Below are 23,361 nucleotides of genomic sequence, written 5' to 3'. Positions count from 1 at the left end.
GGTGATTCACTCAGTAAGCAATACGCTAATATTATATTCTGAACACAACCAGCGAGACCAACAGAGAAATTCCAAAGGTGCTCAAAAGAAAGCAGGAAATGGTTGTAATTAAACAGAAAGACACAAAGAGTGAAATTCCTGTGAGGTCAGAAGAGGTCATTACACGAGAAGCGCTTTTATTGGTGGACGACCCTGACAAAAAAAAAATACACTCACATTCACACACACTAAAAACATTTTCCTCCAACAAATTGAGAGTAAAATAAAAACAACAACAATTGTTCGCAGTGTAAACGCTGAGGAGAGATACAGTGAAAGAGCCAGGAAATATTCCTATAAATATTGCAACAAATGTAAAGACACATATAAATACAAGAATACTCTAGATTTAGAAAAGGAGAGTGCAAAACCATTCTGATGAGTCCTTATTACTCTCAAAACACGTGAGAACAAATGTGTGTACCGGTATGTGTGTGTGCTGTGCGCTTGTTTGTCGTGTTCCCAACATTGTGTTGACATGAGAAGCTGACTAATCAGTGGGGAAGGTGAGCCAGGAAAGTCAGGGAAGAAGAGGGAGAGAAAGACACAGACAGGAAGAGGGTGTGGCTAATCAGGTAGGTGAGTGCTTCTTCCTGATTGGCAGATCGTGTCCTGATTGGCAGCTCTTAGAGACCAGCATCATTGTAAGTGGGGGTGAGAACCTTCAGGATGCTCTGGGCGTTCTCCTCCACCAGGGGGCGCCATTTAACTTCTCCTGTTAAAAGCAGGTCCTCCCCATCCAGAGCATCGATGAACTGCATCTGTGTTGGAGAAAACAACATCTGGATTATCTGCAGGTGACACTTGGGCTACTATACAATGGAAGCATATTTTGACCAACAAGTTTGAAGGCAAAGGCTATTTTTTCAGAAACGTCTGGCTGGGGCAAGTTGTCACACGTTTAATATACTGTAAAAAGCTTGTGTGGAGTGTGAACTGCATCAATTTTCATAGGCAAAAATGAAAATATTCAATAGCTTTTTTTGCTCGCCAAGCAATGTACCATCGTACACAAATGTAGTCATTGACTTCTAAATAAATAAACAAATCAAATAAATCTACACTAGTTAGTACTTCACTATAGTGAAAAGTGTGGCTACTAGCCGCACAACAATGAATTCATGAAATAAAAGTGTGATTCAAACTCAGGGGCAGAACCTCACAGCGAGCCTGATCAAATCCAGGGCTCAATTTACATGGTTTCTACAACAGCGCTGTAAAAAGACAGACCTCTATGAATTCACCTCCTAGTGTTTAAAGCAGGAAAACTAATTAAAACTCGACTACAGTGAAGACAGCTGTGCTAATGAATGCAGGACCAGAGCAGCGTCATGGGAACTCATTACAAACCGATGAAAACTCAACAACAGACACTTAAAGCTATAAAACCTGACTGGATGAGCCATGCTTAAAAGGAAAATTCTGTCATCACATACTCGCCCTCATGGTGTTCCAAACCTGTATGAGTTTCTGTGTTCTGTTGAAAACAAATGAAGATATTTGAAAGAATCTTAGTAATCAAACAGCTGATGGCAACCATTGACTTCCATAGTATGGGTGGGTGGGAGATACAATGGAAGACAATGCATCCTAAAATGCAACAAATGTTCAAACCATCTAATTTTGTTTCACCAAATAAAGGAAATGATAAGGGTTTGGAATGACATGAGGTTGAGTAAATAATATCAGATTTTTGGAGGGTGAAATATGTCATCCATTCCATTTCCACACTCGCCACACTTTAAACGAGCCAGTGGACCATTCTTAATGCTGCAGGAGTTTAAAAACTCGAACGCACACGCAATGTTGTCAGAGCTAGCGAGTGTTTGTCGAGAGCAATTAGCGTTGAATGACGATGCAGTCAAGCACCAGCGCACATATGCATCAGCGTGTGACTTCATCAGGAGAGTCCACTGTCGCCACGACGCCGGTGTCCCTCTCTGCGCTGTGTCATCAGTCGCTGCACCTGTGACTGTTTTCTTTTCATTTCACCTTCTGCTTCTCCCTCCATCCAGAGCTAAGGCGGCCCCTGACACACGGATGACGCTTATTTGTTGTTTTTCTTTCTTTTTCGCAGAATGCCTGCAGGCACCTGCTCGGTCGCGTCGCGCAAACACACTCGTTTGTAATAAATTCCTGCCCGCACCTGTAATGAGCTCATGGACTCGTCAGCGATGGAGAACTCGCATTTTGTGTTTTGTTGAATGATGGAGACCGGGCGATGTGATCTTCACACAGACTTTCTTCCAGATAATCATGTATTGATGGATAAACATGCCGGGAAAAAGTCCAAGGGCGGAAACCTGTTGAATTTATTAGGGATGCACCAATATTACCTGTTTTTTTGTGTGCTTTTGAACAAAACAGTTCAATCTGCTCTATTTCAGGTCAAGAACTCAAGACTCACAGATGTAAAAGCCTGTTGTTAGCGCAACGGAAATTACTGACACACATTGGCGTGACAACACTGGCAGGTCAACAGTTCCTGTTTATGTTTACATCTGTGATGACACGCCACTCTCGCCAGAGGGTAAGGTGTGTGTGCTGGAGGAATCTCTCAAAGTTTCACGCCAATGAATCAGCTCGTCTATGAATGGCAGAAAACTGTTTAAACTTTGCAAATCCTTAAATTACAAAAGGATTTGGCACAAGTTATTGTTTAAGATGTATGTTTCTCAATATGAGCGTCAGAGGTAGGGCTGCACGATTTGATACAGAAAAATTCATATGGTGAATATTTTGACAATTTCATATATATATATATATATATATATTCATTACATACACTGCTAGGGATGAACGATATATCAGCCACCAAATCGGTATCGGCCGATTGTCACATTCACCGCCTTCTTCATCTGTGTCTTCACTACACTTCCCAGAATCCCCTGTCATCATCACCTGCGCCTCATCACCCTCGTCATCATCATCACCGTCACCTGTTGTCCTTGTCATTATCTGTGTATTTAAGTTCCCCTCTCACTCCTTTTCATTGCTGGTTATTGTTTGTGCACTAGCACACTGTTCTGTTTGCTTGGGTATTTACTTATTGGAATAAAACCTTTGCAATTTTGTATCTTCGCCTACCTTCATCTTCTTCATCCACCCGAGGACGTTACACCGATATATGTTCATTTTTAAAATTATCATTAACGGCCTGATAAGAACATCTGGCCAATATATTAAAGCCGATAAACAAAAAAGATTATTTCCTTTAGCTGAGACACTTCAGATGCGCACTGTTCACCATGATGGTTTTGAATAGCTTGAAAGATGATTGGAATCACTTCAAAAAAGGAAAATACAGTAAATACAGTAAAGTGCACCACAAGTCTGTCATATAGGCTACATTAAATTATTATGAGAAAATAATTGTGTGCTTGAGACATGTGAGACTTGTTTTTTGTAATCAGGTTCTCAAAAATAATATAAAAATTTGGATTTAGATTTAGATTTATTGGCCAATATATCGGTTATCGATAGATATCGATATACAAAATTATATTTTATATAAATTAATTATAATACTACATTTATTATTCAAAAATCATCTTTCTTCCACAAAACCCCAGATGTTGTTTCATTAAATTAAATTTGTATGGTAAATTTGACATTATAACTGAAATATACCCAAATTTATTGGAAAGAAAACAAATCAGAATCAAACAAAGACCTTGGGTGCTTCTTAAACGGAAGGCTGCATATCCCTTCATTCAGCTTCAGCTCATTCAGCTTCATTTGCTCATTTTTATTTGCTATAATATTATTCGTAAATCTAGCCTATGTGACATGGTTGTGTATGATGTGGCAATAGGGGACAGCCTATACACTGGTCAAAATCTGGCCAACCACCCATTATTTGGGGAAATCGTCGAGAGGTGTTCGTAACGTACTCAGCACGGCCCGTAATTTCAGCATCAATGGTTTCTGTGCGATTTCTCCCAAGAGAAAAATTTTTTTGTAAGCTTGTACGACTGCTCACAAACTTAACTAATCACTAAATTGCATCGTGTGTGCCTGGCTTAACAGACACTTTTCATGATAAGTACATCACAGCAGTCAAAATCAACTCTCGATTATGTTTTCGATTCATTGTGCAGCTCTGGCATTTATGTTGTTGAGCCTGAAGAGGGGCTCATAAAGGGGTGAAAAGGAAAGGAAAGCTCTCCACCAGCAGCACACTGTAAATGCTGACCTCCAACTCAATGAATGTCACATTATGGGGTGGAGAAGAAGGGGGCGTTTGCTTGTTAAACACGGTGCCAGTTGATTTGAGTGACGGAGTGGGTGACGTGCAGAACTCGAATGCGTTTATGTGTGTGAGGAAGCTGGTGTTGTATATACAACATGTCTCTGTTAGCACAGGAGTAGAGAACTGGCCTCTGACCTTTCACACACACACAGAAGTGTGCAAAGGTACACACTGACCTGTTTGCGAACATATTCAACCATCATCTCGAGCTGTCTGGGGTCTTCACACTGTCTGTTAAACATGTTCCTCCAGAGCGCTGCCGCAAGAACGCAATCGTCTGAAAGAATTCCCTAAAACATACAGTAGAGACACGAGCACTAAACTTTACTGTTAACTCTCGACAGTTATTAATCTGAAATATCACCTTTCTGTCTAAGTGGGTGGATCTAGGTCAGAATAAGTTACAATATGCAAAACTTATGAGTACTGATAATGTTCAACAGCTTACCTCATCATAACCAAAAAGTGCAGCGTAGAACGTCTCCGTCATCACCTTCATGCTCTCTTTCCTATGAATAGCATCAATCTGTGAAAAAAATAAAGCGAGACAATGAAGCAAAATTTACCATTAATTCAATTTACCAATACTATGAATTTGCCATAACTAATAACAGACTAAAATAAAATAATAGAACAAAAAAAAATAAAAAAAATAAAACAAAATAAAATATTACTGCATCCTTTAGGCACTTAAATGCAAAGTGAAACAATGAAGCAAAACACAATATTCAGACCAATTTGACATTTCCAGCAACCATCTAAAAATTTAGCCAGAACATTTAATCATAATTCACAATATGCCCATTTAGATATTATAGGTACTGGCCAGTAATCCTGTCGAAAAAAAGTTAGATAATAGTCTAAAATAAATAAATAAATAAATAAATAAATAAATAAATAAAACTAAAATAGAATTAAAACTGCAAGCAGCATTTAGCGGTGTTCAAACAGTTAAGGCAGTTAAGCTCAAAAGCATCAAAAGACATTAAGTTTTATGTAGCAAGCATTTAACCACTGACATCATAGATGTACTTTTCCTTTAGGATTTATAGGCGTTTGACCGTATTTGGTCATGCCCCTCTTCTAAATGACCCTGTTACAGCCACCCAAATGCAAAATTTCAACTTTTTTCCGATAATTATTGATCTAGAGAGTCCAGAGAATAGGCCTAGACTGGTCTGGTTCCGATTGGGCGAAAAACCAGGGACTAGTTCGCAAAAGTAGGTTTTGGACAAAATTCGATATAAACTTTTTTTTTTTGCCTAAATCGAAATTGGAGATATACATCTTGTCTGTCTTGAGCAAAGGATCACAGTGAATCTAAGACCTTGAATCTAAGTCAAACGTTTGAGGAGTTATGTGCAATTTAGTACTTTTGGTTGCTGTAGCGCCACCTATGGGCTAATCGGGGTCATACTCTGATATGTTGTCCCCAAATTGAGGCCTACCATCTGGCCGAGTTTCAAGTCTCTGGGATGCGTTTTAGGGGAATTTTTTTTTCAAATAGCAATTACAATAGGTTTTCAGCACTAAAGTGCTTGAACACCTAATAAGAATGAGACCTTTTTGACAGTTATAGCGCCACCTATGTTCCGATCTCCATGAAATTTTGCATGCTTCTACACCATGTTATGACACATATGCTCATCAATTTTTGTGAAGCTTTGACTTTTCCTTTATGATTTATAGGCTTTTGATCGTATTTTGCCACGCCCCTCTTCTAAATGACCCTGTTACAGCCACCCAAATGCAAAATTTCACGTTTTTTTTCGATAATTATTGATCTAGAGAGTCCAGAGAATAGGCCTAGACTGGTTTGGTTCTGATCGGGCGAAAAACCAGGGACTAGTTTGCAAAAGTAGGTTTTGGACAAAATTCGACATAACATTTTTTTTTGTTGCCTAAATAGAAATCTGAGATATACATCTTGTCCGTCTTGAGCCAAGGATCAAGGATGGTCTAAAGACCTTGAATCTAAGTCAAACGTTTGAGGAGTTATGCGCAATTTAGTACTTTTGGTTGCCGTAGCGTCATCTATGGGCTAATCGGGGTCATACTCTGATAGGTTGTCCCCAAATTGAGGCCTACCATCTGGCCAAGTTTCAAGTCTCTGGGCCTTACGGTTTGGGCTGCACGATGCGTTTTAGGGGATTTTTTTTTTCAAATAGCAATTACAATAGGTTTTCAGCACCAAAGTGCTTGAACACCTAATAAATAAATAAATAAATAAATGATTTTGGACCCTGAAACCAGTAACTGAAAACTACAATCACATCTTATCTTGCAGTGGGAAAAAAACGGAAAAACAAACAAACACCTTTACTGTGACTTTTGTTTAATTTGTGAAGCAAGGTAAAGGGGAACTTATGGTGCTTAAAGCTAAAATAAAATATTTAGCCATTAACAGATCATTTCGGATCCATCAACCAGCCACTGAAAAGTACAATCAAACACAAAAAATTGTGAGTGGAGATTTCCTCACAGTGATTTTTGCATAATTAGTGAAGCATCATTTAGTCGCTAACACAGGTGATGAAGCAATTTGAGTATCTGCCTAACTTTGAGATCAAAATTATGTGTTTAGTGTCAGAGCTGGAATTGTCCTTGGCAGTAAATATCCAACACATGGAGGACAATGCAACAATCTTACGCCTGAAAACAAAAGCAGGACTGGATCTGAAGCGAGGGGCCTGCCCAGGTGCTTCGCTCCAAATTAATCTAAACACACACACGCACACCGGCCACAGACACCAACCCTTGGGAGGCTTTGGGTGGGGAGATTTTCAAAACAAGTGTGTTTATTCTTAAGTCTTGTATGTCAGGTTTTCTGCATGCTTGGAGTGTGTCGGGTCACTATGCGTGTGTGTGTGTGTGTTCGTGTACACACGGGGCAGAAAAGCACCTGTGCATAATTACACAGACCTGCAAATAATCAATCTCATCTGGCTGTGCTTTAACTCTTCTACCCTCCCCGTCCTCTCTGCACGCTCGCTCTCCTTTGTGTTCATGCCTACAGACCGAAACATTCCACGCAAGTATGTGAACGTTAATTCTAAGCAATTCTCTTTCACTTTCAGAGAACTCTGCAAAGAATTCATTCAAAATACTCTTTTTGAACGAATCTGAGTGAATGATTCAGATATGTGTAATAAAGTAATCTATAGGGTCACCAAATTAATTAATGAAGTCAAGTTACATTTATTTATATAGTGCTTTACACTACATATCGTTTCTAAGCAGCTTCACAGTAATAACAGGAAAATAACACTGTTGATTTTGCAAAATTAATCAATTATGAAAAATTCAATTCAGCTATAAAAAAGCTCTACAGAAGTCAGCCGTGTCATTAGTGAATTCTGATTCACTAGTGTCAGTACACTCAAATCAATAATATTTCTGAATATTACTTATTTTTAAGCCCTGATTGACCAAGCCACATCAAATCTGAATGAGTCTTTTTGCTGAAAAAAAATCAAAAGGCTCAAATCACCTGAATGAATCAAAACTTCAGACTAGATTCCTCGGAATCAGAGAATCGATTCTTTTCAGGTTAACTACTCTCATAAAGAATCAATGCTTGAGAAAGGATGTTTTTCACCACCACAGTAAAGCAAGACATTAGTCAAGTACATACAATGGGAACTGCATGCTTGCAACACACTACTTTGCATACTTGAGTATGTTTCTTTTCTCCTCTTACTTGCTTCCCGTCTTTAATTTTTCCCTCCCAGTGTCAACCCTGATCTCCTCTCCCGTTCATCCATCTGCGTCCCTCAATCCTCCTTTCCCATGTTGTGACGCAGGTTGGTAAAACCAGGCTGGGATATTTAATCCCTCACACTAATCAGGCTGAGGGACCAAAAACTGCTTGAGAGGCAGAATCCCGCTCCTATACCGCCAAATTAGTGTCATATCTCACTTCACTGTTATTACTACGGCTTAGAAAAACTCCCAGAATCACACACACACACCCCGGCACACTCGTGAGTGTGTGTAGAGGTAAAGTTCAAGGGGGGTTGGTCTAACATGGCACAAATGACAAGTATTTTAGCACAATTAGGCGAAGTAACCTAACCGTAGTGAGGATTGAGTGAGTGGGGGTCCTTCCATTTCCAGCGCCGTAACTGTATCCAGATCCAACAGAGTGGACCTGTTACGGACCTGCCAGACGCGCTGATTACACTCCGTTTACACACGATTTTTCACAGCTTAAAAAATAACGTTGTCGGGCACAATACGAAATAACTCCTCGCTTCTGACCTGTGAAAACAGACTTCCACATCAGGTCAGAGTGTACACACATGTGCCTGTCTTCACAGAGCCAGTGTTCACAGCAAATACAGGCTGTTAGGGTTATTCCATTATCACTTCATTATGTAGTAACTTAAATGAAATATTTTACCCAAAAATGACAATTCTGTCATAATTTACTCACTCTCATGTCATTCCAAACTGGTTTGACTTTCTTTCTTCTGTGGAATATTAAAGATATTTTGAAGGACATTGGGGTCTAAACAACATTGCTTTCATTGCATGGATAATACTACAATGAATTAATTTTTTTTCACAGAAGAAAGTCAGTCATACAGATTTGAAACATTAACAGAAAACTTTTTCCATCCAATAAATCAAGGCAGTTTTGCCAAATAAGTCACTGAAAGTATCAAGAATAACCCTCATTGGTTCTTGCGTAAGCTAATACATGCTTGAGCTCCCATTTACCAGATCTGATGTGTGAGTTGATGAATGTTCATATGCGTTAAAAAAGCCTAAAGTGCATTTGTTCGTCACATAAAGCGATCATGACTCTTCAGACAATTTGGACTGAACCACTCAATTGATATGGATTAGTTTTACGATCGCTTTACAAACTCAAGTAAAAGTGGTAGTTGTGTAGACTGTCAATGGAGGGACAGAAATCTCACAAATAATCTTCATTTGTGTTCCAAAGATGAACCAAAGTCTTACAAGGTTTGGAAGGGTGAGTAAATGATGACAGAATTTTCATTTTCAACTAATACTTTAAGCTACAGTTAAAAAAGTATGAATGTCACTGGGGTCAATGTATAACTAAAAATACAAGCAAAAAAATTTACATTTAGATTTAATTAGGGTATATGCTGCCTTGTTGCTAATGTATGAGGATTGTTAGCCAATTTACTCTGCAGGAGAACCTACAAGAACTCAAGTGAGAGAAAGTGATGGAAAATGAGCTCACTTTTCTACAGTGCCACTCGATGGCCGCTGCCATCTGTGCCTTTAAATGTACCTTTAGCCAAAATGCGCACCACACCACAATCCACCTCACATCTCATTCAAAATCGTACATGCTCCAAAAAACTGGAGGCAATGTCATACCAAAAGCGGTCTTTGCCATGTTTTACTTGAAATGGGCCTGGCAACAGAAGGGGCCTCCGCTTGTGCTCGAAAAATAGCCCCACCCCTTGCTATCACACTATTATATCGCATCGCTATTTTTGCTTGGCGCAAAAATGACACTAAATTTTATAAATAATGCACCCAAAATTCAAGATATGGGCCAAAAAAAAAGTTCTTGTTTTTATATAACAGGATTTAGTTACCATACAAGCAAGAATGCTGTTTTACAAATATCAGCATGTTTGCAAATGCGATACTGATTTTATACAACAGTTCAATAAACAAGAACATAATATTAGGTGACTTACATTTTTAGACTGTTTTTGCTCTATTTTGCCAACGGAAATTGTTCCACCAAATCCACAAGAGTCACTGCACGTCTCCGAAGAACACCGTGATGTTTCTTTACTGAATGAATTAGCCATTTTGAACGAATCGTTTGACTGAATCAATGACTCACTCTTTAAGACAATGATTTGCTGCCACCCACCTGCGGTTTTAGTTTCAATTTTTAAAAGTATCATTTCATTTTAGCTGAAGTTCGGGAGAGTGAATACTGTTTTTGGTCATGATGGTAACAATAGTTCTGGTTAAAGAGATACAATGTGTAAATAGTGGTAGAAATAGAATGTGTTTATAAATAAACTATTAAGAGTGAAATATGAGATAACATTGTTTAATATACTGTTAAATTGCATTGCATGATCATGGCTCCGACGGTTTCTTTGAAACGGGCCTCTGCTTCATACACATGATGGAAATGAGCTGCTGGGCAAAGTGACAAGTCAAACGCCTTTTCCATTTCACACACATTTACTTTCATAGAATATGTGAATGAGTTCTGATCAGCAGAGTCTGACATAACTGATGACCGAGCAATGAGCATGTTTATTTCATTTCTCGTTTATGAGCCAATTGCAACTATAGGAAATAAATATACGAATAAACATTTGGAGGAAAGGATGCCATGTGTCAGTACATTTTATCTAGAAAAACAAAGTCATTTCATTAAAAATACAAAAATCCCACATGCTGCTTTAGCTTCTAAGGAATTCAATATTTAAATATTGAAAATATTTAATAAAATATTACATTTAATATTTTTTATTAACATTTTTCATTTTTATTTGAAGAAGTTTTATTTATGCCATTAAAGTTATCCACCAAAGGAAAATGTGGTTATCCGTTTGTCTTTTCAATATTGTCATTAATATTCTCTATTTACCGATTTTGTGTGTATATGAAATCTAAATGATGATGATGAATGCAATTAATACATTCCACATGCTCCATTGCATTATACTCATAAATCATGTCACGTCATTAACTAGAACAACAAGTTTATGGACTCTACATGGGTATATATTTAACAAAGAAAAAAAAATAACCGTGCCATTTTGGTTCATGACATAAAATGAGTTTGACATTCCTAGCTAGGGGGCAATTTTAGGAGCCCAAATTTCATCTGGCCCTAAATTTTAGGCTTATTATTAATATATTCACAGCAATTCCAATGTTAAATTGATAATAAGCTTGTAAAATCTTACTGGCTGAACAGAACACCTGAAAAACGAGAGGATTATATTAAGAGTCCTCGTGAGAAAATGGAGATTTTTGATTTATGGGCTCTGGGAGAGGGGGAAAAGTGACATTATGGAAAAAGTCATTTCACAGCATGGCGTAAGAGAGGTGCTGAGTTCATTAAACACACACACACACACACACAATTGAAAGTGTTCTTAAGTGCACTTATTTTACTCCGATGCTCACCGTCTTTCTCTCACACACGTCTCATAAAGGCTTCTTGCCCAGTTCCATGGGATGAGAGGTCAATCACATTAAAAATTCTTTTTACACTTATATACTTAACAGGTTAATGTCAATTTTCAAATCCAGCTCATGGTAATCATAAGAGATATGGTTCACTCAAAAATGATAAATCTGTCATGTGTCATCACTTACTTAGCTCATTTCTAGCTTATGGTCCTTTTGCATACTTAAAAAGTCCCCAGTCCCAATTCCTTTGTAGGTACAAGCCAACCAGTACATAAAAAAACACTCTACTTTTGTGCTCCACAGAAGAATTGAAGTCATGCAGGTTTGGAATGACATAAATGATGAAATTTTTCATATATGGGTGAACTATTGCTTTAAAACAGTGCTTCCAAAACCCCCAACGGCACACATTTTGGATGTCTCCCTAATCTGACACATCCATTTCAGGTCTTGGAGTCGCTGCTAAGAAGCTGAAGAGTTGAATCAGGTGTGTTTGATTAGGAAGACGTACAAAATGTGCAGTGTACTTCTGGCACACCAGGACGAAAGAGTTGGGAAACACTGCTATAAGACAAACAAGCTTTACATTCCAACATTTTCACAGATGGACAAGCAGTTATAAATAAAGCTGCATGTACATTGTGTTCATCATATTGCATCAGCTGCATATTAGTAGTTAATCAACTTGATAATTAGTTGGTTGAATATTTAGTCGACTTATCAGAATTTTTATTTTTATTTGTCCAATATGATTTCAGAATTTTTTATTTTACACAGTAAAACACAACACTAATGGCAGTATATATATATATATATATATATATATATATATATATATATATATATATATATAGCGACTTGTTGGAAACCTGACTACCCAGGATTAATTACGAACCCCTTAAAAATAACTAATGGCAGGACACTACATAAAAATGCAAGACAAAATGCAACAAAGATGTGTGTCTGAACATGTAAGGCTACAGACACAGTACATATATATATATATATATATATTATATAAAACTTGTACAAGGGATTTATGGTGCAAACACTCTAACAGATTATAACTTGTTTGCTTGGACCAAACAGTGTTATTGTAGACAATTCAAATGTAAAGTTTTTGTTTAGACCTTTCACTGAGAACAAAGCTTTCTCTATCCTCAAGTCTAAGCCATAAAACCTAAGAGCTGTTCCCTCGGATAAATAAACTACTCGACGACTCAAAACTGCTAATACTCTAACTGACACTCAAACAAATTCTGTCGACGGCTGGCTCGCATCCAGCCCTTGCATGCGCTGGCATATCCATAAGGTTGTGATGACTGATTAGCCACAGCTGGTTTGATCTAGTTCATGTTAACTAGTTTACAGGGTTATGCAATACATGATCTAGGCCAGGCAATTGCTATAAGTTAGGTGCTATATATGCAATATAAATATGCTTGTTCTTGTTCTAGCAATACTAATTCAGTCCTACTATTAAGACGTAAGGTAGAAGAGATTGGGGGGGGGGGGGGGGGGGGGGGGTGCCAACAAAGAGAAGTGCGGAGAAAGAGAGAGATTTTTGTTTTCACAGCTGGGCTGAAGTCTTGTTCCCACCCTTTCTGACAGCAGTTCCCCTAAGGCGCCTTGCGTTGGCTTCCTCTCAAACACACACACATATATATGCACACACTCGGCGCAGCAGAAGCATGTCATCTTTACTGACCTTGCAGAGATTTAAACACCTTTTGCTACTCCGCTGGACATCGCTCGGCTCAAAATGCCTCCACAGTCTGTAGAGCATAGTAATTACATCCTAAAGCCTGAGGGTGTGTGTGTGTGTGTGTGTGAGAGTCAGGCAATATTTCACTGTATCCTCATAATTTCACCATTTTTCAACATATCCAAACAACAGACCCGATCAGCGATTTCACATGCTAAAACAGTTGTGAGAGAAAATATATGTTGTTTAAAAAGCAGAAAGCACTTAGTATTTGATTCATGAGACCTAGTGCTGATAGGCTCAAATTTCAAACAGTATATTCTGAATGCCATTGCATTAGATATATCAAACAAACAGACATTTGGAAACACAAATGATGTAGGATCTCTTCCCTTCACTAACATTAGCAAGGCAGTTAGTCTTGTTTTTCTCAACAACTGGTGTTTTGGTGATTTTTAGTGGATGTACTGTCAAGTTCACACAGGTGAACCACAGTTCATCACATTAACTATGAACATGTTGTTTATGCACATCTACAGTATATCTCGTATCTAATGCATTCACATTCACTGCCATTCAAAAGTATGGGGTCTTCTTAAAAATGTTTTTTTTTACACCATGGCTGTATTAGAAAAATTTAGCATAAACCGTAATATTGTGAAGTATTATCACAATTTAAAATAACTTATCTATTGTAATATGAATAATGTAATTTATTCCTGTGATGCAAAGCTAACTTTTCAGCATCATTACTCAAGTGTTCAATGTCACATGATCCTTCAGAAATCATTCTAATATGCTGATCTTAATGACCCAAACGGTATATTGAATGGTAGTATATCTATATAAGGGAATCATTTAAATACCCACTTCAAAATAAACTCAAATTATCGGTCACGGATAATCTCAAAATGGTCAAATATCAGTTAAGTGCTCAAGCTGACAGATGTCGGTCTATCACTATTGTGGACGGCCACACACAAGGTGGCAAGGTGTTTCAAAAGAGGCAACTGAATCAAATGCACACATACTTACTCCCATAATCTTGCTCCTCTGCTCCACATCCTCCCACATGGAGTGGACGATGTAACGGCACATGTACTTCCCAGCTCTTCCTTCCTGCCGCATCCGGACCAGACACATCCTGTCAGAGCAGAGCAGAGCAGAACGCTGACTCAAGACAGCCTGACAAGCTGAGAGCCTGTGTCAGGATCTGCGTAACCAGGAGACTTCAGAGATCAGCCAGACAACACACTCGCAGAAAGGAAACGTCTGGGTTAAATAGACAGCATCTGTGGCCTGATGTTGATTACCATTGAAACTCTTTTTTACAAACTGTGGCAAAAATTGAAAATATTTTCTGTGGCATGGATACTGTCACTTGGTTTAGCATTGTTTTCACTTGTTTGAAAATAATTGCTTTATACTGTAGATGATAAGAAGGCGTGAGTGCATATGTATGCATGAATGAACTACTGGCTAGTTTGACTAATTTCAGACAGCGTTTTCTCAGTCCATGTTTCTCTGCACAAACACAGTTAGTCATCAATGCGAATGCACAGTTGCACAAGCAAGCACTAAGTGCTTTTAACTGGAAGTGTTGGCGCCAAACCGCCACCATTAATCATAAGTCTCGTTCTCAAATAATCAGTGTACAATCAAATAAGCCAAGGCAACACAGAAAGTAAAAAAAAAAAAACTTGGATATAGGAAACTTAACTTAAAAAGTAGGAAAAACTGCAGAGGAAAAGAAAAAGCATAAAAGACCTTATAATCTTTTAAGATTAAAACCAGTGCATAAAAGCACAAACACACACAAAAATTGGAATCTCTGGTAAAAAAAACAAAACACTTTTTGCTTTGAATGCAAGTATGGTTTTGCTCTTCAGAATGATTAGGAAGAGGGTAACACCATTTGCAATCCACTTAATAGATAAATATTAATCAACTCATGACATGAATAACCAAATCAAGGATTTGGAATTTGCATGACACTATGTCACAGTTCTAACCTCAACTGTGACCAAAAACTCACCAAACGTGGAGCTGTGCCACCAAGAACCAGGAGTTAAGCGTGTCGGGGAGAGAGCACTCTGGGAGAAAAAGAGGGAGAAGAGGGCATTATAAGGGGGAACAAGAAAACACAACATGTAGCCAAACCAATGCAAACTTGGGCTCCGATTCCAAAACCGCTATTGGGTTTACACCTGTTTTTTCCTCAGCTAAAGAAAACAACGTAACACAGCTGTAAAGTGCCACATAAATCTTTCAGGTGCTGCTGAAAAGGTCCCTTTACGCTCATTTCATCATTTCGGATAAAGTGATGGGTGTTTAGGAGTTCTTCAAAAAATTTAAATGAGCATGACATAAGACTCATAAGCCATAATACAGTCTGAGTTCAAAAAAACTAAAAGATTTAGGCCCAAAAATACTTACTTTCAAAAAATTCGTCATAGTTGATTCTTTCTACACAGCATGTGTACATGCGCAAGGCAGCTATCTTAATTTTCTGCAAAAGAAGAGAGACATTTGTGAACACATGATCAAAAAGCCACTCAATCCGGTGTGATCAAAAGCAGAAACTGATGAAATTGGCCAAGACACCACATTTTCAGTCCGTTCTAGCGAGCCGAACATGTGCCCCAAAATGAAGCAGACATGCTGAAGTTTTAGACGGCCATGATGCTGATGACTCTAACATGGAAGGTCATCTCGAATTTCAAAAAGTGTGGCCCCTGCTCTTGAAAACACAAAACAGGTAGCGGTACGAGATGAAGTCATCATTCCAGAACCAAAACTTGATAGTGTCCACTTCACTGTAGAGTCGTTTGAGGGGTTAACGGGAAATGCAACCAATGCCAGCAAAATACTAAATTCAACTAAACATGCAAAAAATCTGGTTGATGATTCCTTTGAGTATATATCATAAAAATATGCCTATTTTTGCTAAATCAGCATTTAAATACTTCACAATTTAAATAATATATATCATGATTTTTTCCCATAAATAAGCAAAATAAAAGTGTATTTATTTCTGATGATTTTGGCATGAAATATAACCTGGACATGTGTAAGTTCTACGGATGCAGCATCAGGATTTTTTTGGCCGATGCCAATTTTAAGAAACAACTGTTGGCTGATTACGAAATTGATATTTGTCAGTTGCTCACTTATCTGAAATTTTGTCATTAATATATAGATTCCTCTTTTTATCATGTTTTAAATTAGCAAAATTCAAAAACACATGCATTAAGGTACACAAGGTAGTTTATTGCTGCATCAAATCATTTTCATAGAACATGGATTGGATCAATTTATCATTCAACAGGCCAACATTATAAGAGAGGCACAAAGTAAGATAAAAAAACAAGAACAAAATACAAAAAGGACAACATGATAACTTTCAGAGGTTATTTTTGTTATCAATTTTATTATCATCATTAATTCATATTTGACAATAACATATCTCTTTAAAATGGAAGTATACAACTCGGTACCTTCACACAGTTAGTTATTAACTATCGGTTTGTTTCATCAGCCCTTTTCATGCTATAGCGGATATGTCGATGGTTTTTAATTGATCAAAAATCGTCCGATAAATATCGGTGCATCTCTAGCAGAGGTGGAAAGTAACGAATTACATTTACTCGCGTTACGTAATTGAGTCGTTTTTTTGTGTACTTCTACTTTTTTAGTTTTTAAAATCTGTAATTGTACTTTTACTTAGGTACATTTTGTTTGAAGTATTGTACTTCGCTACATTTGAAATCATATCCGTTACTGAGTAAAAAATAATAAAAGGGAGAAAAAAATATTAAAAAAAAAAAAATCACACTCCGGAAACTACTGCATTGATTGAAGGGCGGGAGAACAAACACGCAAACAAGGTGACGCAGACCCAGCTGAAGCTGAAAGCGGAGCGCCTTCGAATTTTTATGAAGCGAATTATGGCCCATATGGAAATACTTTGGATGTAGAAAAAAGTGTGGTTGTCCTCGAGGATAGATATCCAATTTGTAAAAAATGTGGACAAAAAGTGGCTGCAAAAGGAGGATACTTAGGACACCATCCCTCCTGCAGGTAAAGGTATGTCCCGATTATAACGTCAGGCCGAATGATTTACGTGATGCAGAGGGAATCCCGGAATCCAGTCATGAAAATGGAATTTACATAACGCAGAAGATGTCACGTAAAACACGCAAAATGATGGATGGATGAATACATGGAAAGTAGAACTGTGCAATAATTCCAATCGCGACATGGTCTGTGAATATTTAAGCGCAAAATACTGCTATGTAAATATATAACCTGCTTGTTCTGCGTTTCTGTGAATCGGTGTGAATGAGCTGATCCGCTTTGTCTACTACATACTGAAGCGTGGTGTTTTCAGCGTCTCACAAACAATTTGAGTACATGATGAATACATGAACATTTCCAGAGCTGCTCTGAGAGAACGCCTAATGAGCATTTTCATTATTTTATTTGAGAAAAACCATTGTCAAATAGCCTTACACTTTGAAACAGGTCTTCACTACAACCCGTCAAAATAAAAGGTTTAACTAGCAGAAATTATGACAGAAATATATTACTATTGTAGGCATACAATAGAATGTACTTCTCAAAATAATAATAATAACAACAACAATAATAATACAATTTATTTAAACATTAATTAAGGCATATATTGTTTTGTCCATGGTTTAATTTAGTAAATCTGTTTTTTGCAGCTCTTCCCCAAAAAATAAAAGGACACAAGTTTAAATTTTCATTTGATTGCCACAGTTTTTGATAATATATATGGATTAAATCATAAAAAGAAACAATGATTTTATGAATAAAATACATTTCATAGGACAATATTATTCTTAAAAAATTTAATAAATTATTAATGTTAAAAATTAGTTGTTAATCTAATTCATTTTCAATTATTGAATTTAACTGATTAGAAATGTTCTATTGAAATTTTTATAAACAAAACAAACAAATGGTTTCAAGTTTGCAGGGGTGGTAAAAGTACTCAAAAATTATACTCGAGTAAAAGTATATATACCTAAATAAAAAATGACTCCAGTAAAAGTAGAAAGTCCTCCATTCAAATATCACTTGAGTAAAAGTACAAAAGTATCCGATTTAAAACGTACTTAAGTACCGAAAGTAAAAAGTAAATATTCAAACTGTAAATATCAATAATTAAACATTGCATATCACTCCCAAAACAATTGATCTGTTTTAATTGAACAAATTATTAGATACTGCAATTAAGAATTTGTTAGATTTGCAATCAGTCAAGAGACAATGAAGCACCTTGCATCAATTCTAAACAATTTCATTAAGTTTAGTGACAGCATATTATGGTGCAATGACTGGTAGGCCATTCTTTGATACAAATTTTACAATTTCAATTAAATTATTGTGGTTTGATTCCGATCTTGATTCAATAGATTCATTTTGATAAATATTTGGTACAGTAGATGCATGTTAATTTTTAAATTAAGAAAATCTCACCTAATTCTGTAAACATAGGCTACAGAGAGCCCTGTCAGCTGGTATTATTATATGTTAAAAATACATGTGATTTTTATTATAATAACAACTTTATAATATTTTAATGATATAAGTAAAAATATAATAAATATATAGTGCACATTAAACAAAATACTAATTTATACTAATATTTCATATATTATAAAATACAAATTTTTCTAGCCAAATAACATACTATGGTCATTAAATGTTTGTTTTTTTTCCTGGGGTAAATGTAACGTTATGTGACATTGTTCTCCAGCTGTTTTATTGACCTCTATCCGCAGTTGAAAAACACTGATTTATTGATATTATGTATAAGGTATATACATTTTGGTAAGTTGTACTGTATCTTTCAACATAGGCTACCTATTATTGTTCATTTGTGTTTATTTACAATTAACTAGTAGTAAAGAGATTAACGGCACCCCATAGCAGGCGCCGATCTGTCACATCACATTTAAAAGCTCCAAAACGGTATTTATTGTTTGAATTTCATAATAAAATTGACAGAATCTGAGAGCTGAGAATTTGTTCCATATCAAAAGTAACCTACTCTGTCTTGTCTGTTGGTGTCAGTGTCCTCTTTGCTTTGCTTGAGAAAATCTCTCTGCGTGAGAAAATGGATGTGTGTCGTGAGAGCGTGTGGAAAGTGTCGATTGCGTGTGTCTCACACTGAATGAGTGAGAGTTGGCAGCTCTGCAATAGACATGTTCCATAACATTAGCTGCATCAAACAGAAGATCTGCAAGATACAGTGTAAGCGGGAATCTCTGGGTCATTGCTGGGCAGAGCTGCACCTTCACCTGTTTCTGCGGTCATCTTCCACAATGGCGAACTGACTGCTATGTGAGCGTATGCTGGCAAAGAGCTTGCGCGTTCTTTTTTTCAAAATAAAACCAAGTTTTTATTGGTTTGGAAAGCCAGTGTAATAAATACTTGGAGCAGGCATGGGGAAATGTAACTGAGTAAAAAGTAAACTTTGTCTTCAATATTGTAGTGGAGTAAGAGTAAAAGTAGATGCAAATAAAAAATACTCAAGTAAAGTACAGATCCCCGAAAAAAATACTTAAGTAAAGTAACGAAGTATTTCTACTTCGTTACTTACCACCACTGCAAGTTTGTTATAATAAAAGCAATTGTTCAACCCCCAAAAAAACTGTTTTCTTTAATTTAACTGTCATTTTAACTGATGATAGTAATAATAACCATAATTTAATAATACCGTTTATTTAATAATTGATTAATACTGTAAACTGTGATATTTTCTGAGACGTTATCATACTGTAAAAATCTCATACCATTACAACCCTACACGGGAGAGTCCCCCCACCCCACCCCACCCACTGTTCACCTACCCCATTCTGTTACAAAAGTAACTCAGTAACTTTTACTTTAGTACATTTTAAATGATCTACTTTTTACTTTTACTTGAGTAGATTTTTAGACCGGTAATTATACTTCTACTTAAGTAAAATTTAATTGAAGTAGTAGTACTTTTACTTGAGTAGAATATTTTATTACTCTTTCCACCTCTAAGTTCTGTGAAATTCACACATCAAATTTTATGAAAGACTGTGAACAAATGATCAAATATCAAAAGGGGACTATTTAGAAAAAAAAAGACAGTTTAGTAACATTAGATGAGGAGATTTATTTACCCATTTGTTGTATTTGAGGGGTCCAGTGAAGCCCAAGGCCTCGATCAGTTTAGTGAAGGCCCCCACCTCTTCGTCTGTAGTCTGTGCGGTCTCTTTAACAGTACACAGCTTGAAACAGAAGAAACACATCTTATATTAGGGCTATATTAAACATTGACATTGACACATGGGCATCTGGCAAAGTGAGAGCATTAAGACAAATCAAAATAATACAAAACCAAAAGTATTTTGGGAAAAAACAACCTTTTCAGTTACAAGATCAACTGAAGTTGCATTTTGAAGGATGTCTAAGGTTTTTAGTTTTTATTATTGACAAATAGCCATTAAAGTGCCAAATCCATCAACTGTTCCTGCTTAAGATCAGCATTTCACAATGTCCCTGTAAATCTCAACTCAACCCAGGTAAACTTTATGAAGGCATTGCAGTGAAAATTTTCAGCTAATTCCCTCAAGCCACCACTATGGATGCAATAAAACCTTCCCCAATGGATTTCTCACAGCAACTTTATGTTTTACTGCTATGATTGGGAATAATGCTAAACTAGTAGAAGTTTAGTAGACTTAATCAGCACCTGCCCTTTGGGCTCATATAGGGAGGAAATGATTACAGCCAACATATAGCAGTCAAACGTTTGTAGAAAAAGAAAAACTCTGCCTATGTATACATTTTTTTTTAAAAGCGAAAATGATCCGAGTTTTGATTGGTCTACATTTTAGCAACATTCCCATATTACTTCCATTTGTGTGATTTCGTAGTTTTGATAACTGTCATTATAATATATAGTACTAAATAAATATAAATAGTACTAATAAAGAAACAGTATATGTGTGCAAAGTTTAACTGGTGCTGTATTTTATGTTTATGACACCACTGATTCAAAAAACAGTTTACACTATTACAATGCATCTGAACAGAAGCCTAAGCGGTCTTTTCTTACCTAGATATTAATTGACATTCTTTTGCGATCAGATCGGATCGCGTTCAGACAAGTTTACTTTAGCTGATTTAAGACTGGTTGATGAATCCATCCTGGATCAATCTCACAACTACATATTAATTTTTCACTCTAAAATCAAAATGAAAAAAAGATGCATAGTTTTGCATAAAAAAGATGCATAGTTTTGCATAAAAAAATACAACCCAATTTCTAATAAATGTAAAACTCTGGACAGTTTATTTTTGTAGTACAAATCATTATTCGCAATAATGACTCTCATTATATTTTTGTTACTGTAATAAAATTATGTACTTAGTTTTATTATCCCACCTAGATATGAATTGAGATTCTATTGCTTATAAAAAGTTTCCAGAGATCAGAATGGATCCCTTTAGCTGATTTGAAACTGGATTCCTTAGCTTGAGAAAGAACTGGACAACTGAGATTGGAAAAGGCGGCACACACCTCTCTAGTAATGTGAAGAGATCGACATTGAGAGATATTGGGGACCCAAGCATCCGCTGTTATCCGGCAAGCAACCACAGCCCTGGACTGACACGCAGCTTGTACAATGACCTAAGAAGCAAAAATATCTTGACAAGTGCTTTCCATTTTCAATCACTTTTTTGAAGAAAAAGAAAAGAAAAAGAAAACTAGACTACTGACTACTGCTTAGCCCTTAATTGTCTTATTATGACTGATAAACCAACAGATCAAGAGGAGTAGATGTATGCAGATGTTCTATATTGGAACATTACATACTAGTAGGCAATATGAATCAGGTTCGAAAGAATTATTGCACAATGCATTGATGATAATAACAATAATAATTACAAGATGTGCTTTAATAATTTTACACATTATTTATAATATTTACTATATTTGCATAATGCCACGTCTGGTGCAGTAGTAGTACAGGTTAGGTCAGACTTACTGATGTCCATCATTATGTTATACATAATGTAAATAACTCCAAACACCATTATAATGTCAGTCTTAGATCGTAAATTAAGACAAGACAACGTTTTAAAGGACCCCAATATGAACCCCTTAGGTGACGTTACTGTGTTTTTGTATGTATAAGTTTCTATAAATTACCTTTCCGAGGACAGCTCTCGATGCTGAAGCGTTTAATAACTTTCTAACGGCGGACTGCAGCGGTCGCCGATACATGGTTCTGCTAAAATCACAATAATAGAGTATTATTGTAACTATAAAGCAGGAATATGTGATTGATACTTTCTAACACGTTTTGTAACTGTTTGTTTTTGTCCCTCCCCTTTTACAGCAATGTCAAAGAATCTGTCCCGCTCTTAAAGTGGTCCGTGTGGAAATCAGAGCTGTGGAACCATGGGAGGGTTTGTTGTAAATTTGTTGGCAGAAACGCCTCACAAAGTAAGCTTTGTCATCATTTTTGCCCGGGTCCTCTTTGGCAAAACAATTAATTTATGTGATCTTTCCACTAAGATTCCAATAAATCAATTTAATTTTCCCTTTCCACCAAGTTTTGTTGCTTGACCAGGTGTACCTTCGAAAAAAGTCACAGCTGGTAACAAATATTTTAATCATGTTAGGCTAGACCAGCTAACTACACTTACAATACAATACAATACAATACAATACAATACAATACAATACAATACAATACAATACAATAGTTTCAGATGGTAAAACCATAGTACATAATTTCATGGTATTTACATGGTACTCCAAGATACATATGCACTGTTTCACAGATAAGGCTCATGCTTAAGCTAGTCCCAGACTAAAATGCATTGTTCAGCTGTTTTAACTGAAAGCAACGTGCATTGACATATCTTTGCCATTGTTTTATCTCAAGATGCACACCAGTAATGTTCTTTTTTTCTAAGACAAATTTTAAAAAGTTACTTAAGGCCTGGTTTCACGGCTTCGATTAAGCCAGGATTAGTTCAATTAGGACATTTAAGTAGCTTTTATAAACGTGGCTTATAAACATTACTGGTGTGCATTATGACAAAACAATGGCACTGAAATATTTTAAGATATATCCGTTTCTTTCAGTTAAAACAGCTCACATGCATTTTAGTCTGGGACTATAAGCCTTGT

At 36.5% G+C, this 23,361-nt stretch overlaps 1 protein-coding gene across 1 annotated transcript; it reads right to left on the bottom strand.

Moving 5' to 3' along the window:
- Positions 1–155: 155 nt before the first annotated feature.
- On the bottom strand, positions 156–22,609 carry uqcc1 (ubiquinol-cytochrome c reductase complex assembly factor 1). The gene is made up of 9 exons (XM_077197846.1): positions 22,372–22,609; positions 21,739–21,849; positions 20,336–20,443; positions 15,588–15,660; positions 15,187–15,244; positions 14,187–14,295; positions 4,740–4,817; positions 4,468–4,581; positions 156–800 (listed from the first exon to the last, which is right to left on the bottom strand). The coding sequence occupies exons 1-9, from the start codon at positions 22,444–22,446 to the stop codon at positions 666–668; spliced, it is 861 nt and encodes a 286-aa protein (XP_077053961.1). The 5' UTR covers positions 22,447–22,609; the 3' UTR covers positions 156–665.
- Positions 22,610–23,361: the final 752 nt, after the last annotated feature.

Source organism: Siphateles boraxobius, unplaced genomic scaffold, assembly GCF_051911475.1.
Source record: "Siphateles boraxobius isolate OS27281-9 unplaced genomic scaffold, OSU_SipBor_1 41, whole genome shotgun sequence".
Taxonomy (NCBI): Eukaryota; Metazoa; Chordata; class Actinopteri; order Cypriniformes; family Leuciscidae; genus Siphateles; species Siphateles boraxobius.
Note: the sequence above shows the minus strand (reverse complement) of the source record. Positions and strands in the feature narration are given on the sequence as shown.

Bases quoted from the DNA above. Each gene is read 5' to 3' on its own strand.
- uqcc1 (XM_077197846.1), bottom strand. From the start codon at position 22,446: ATGTATCGGCGACCGCTGCAGTCCGCCGTTAGAAAGTTATTAAACGCT. The intron at 4,818-14,186 runs GTAAGTATGTGT...TTTTTTTCACAG, and splicing joins AGAGGAGCAAGATTATGGGA to ATTGATGCTATTCATAGGAA. The intron at 4,582-4,739 runs GTAAGCTGTTGA...TGTATGTTTTAG, and splicing joins CACTTTTTGGTTATGATGAG to GGAATTCTTTCAGACGATTG.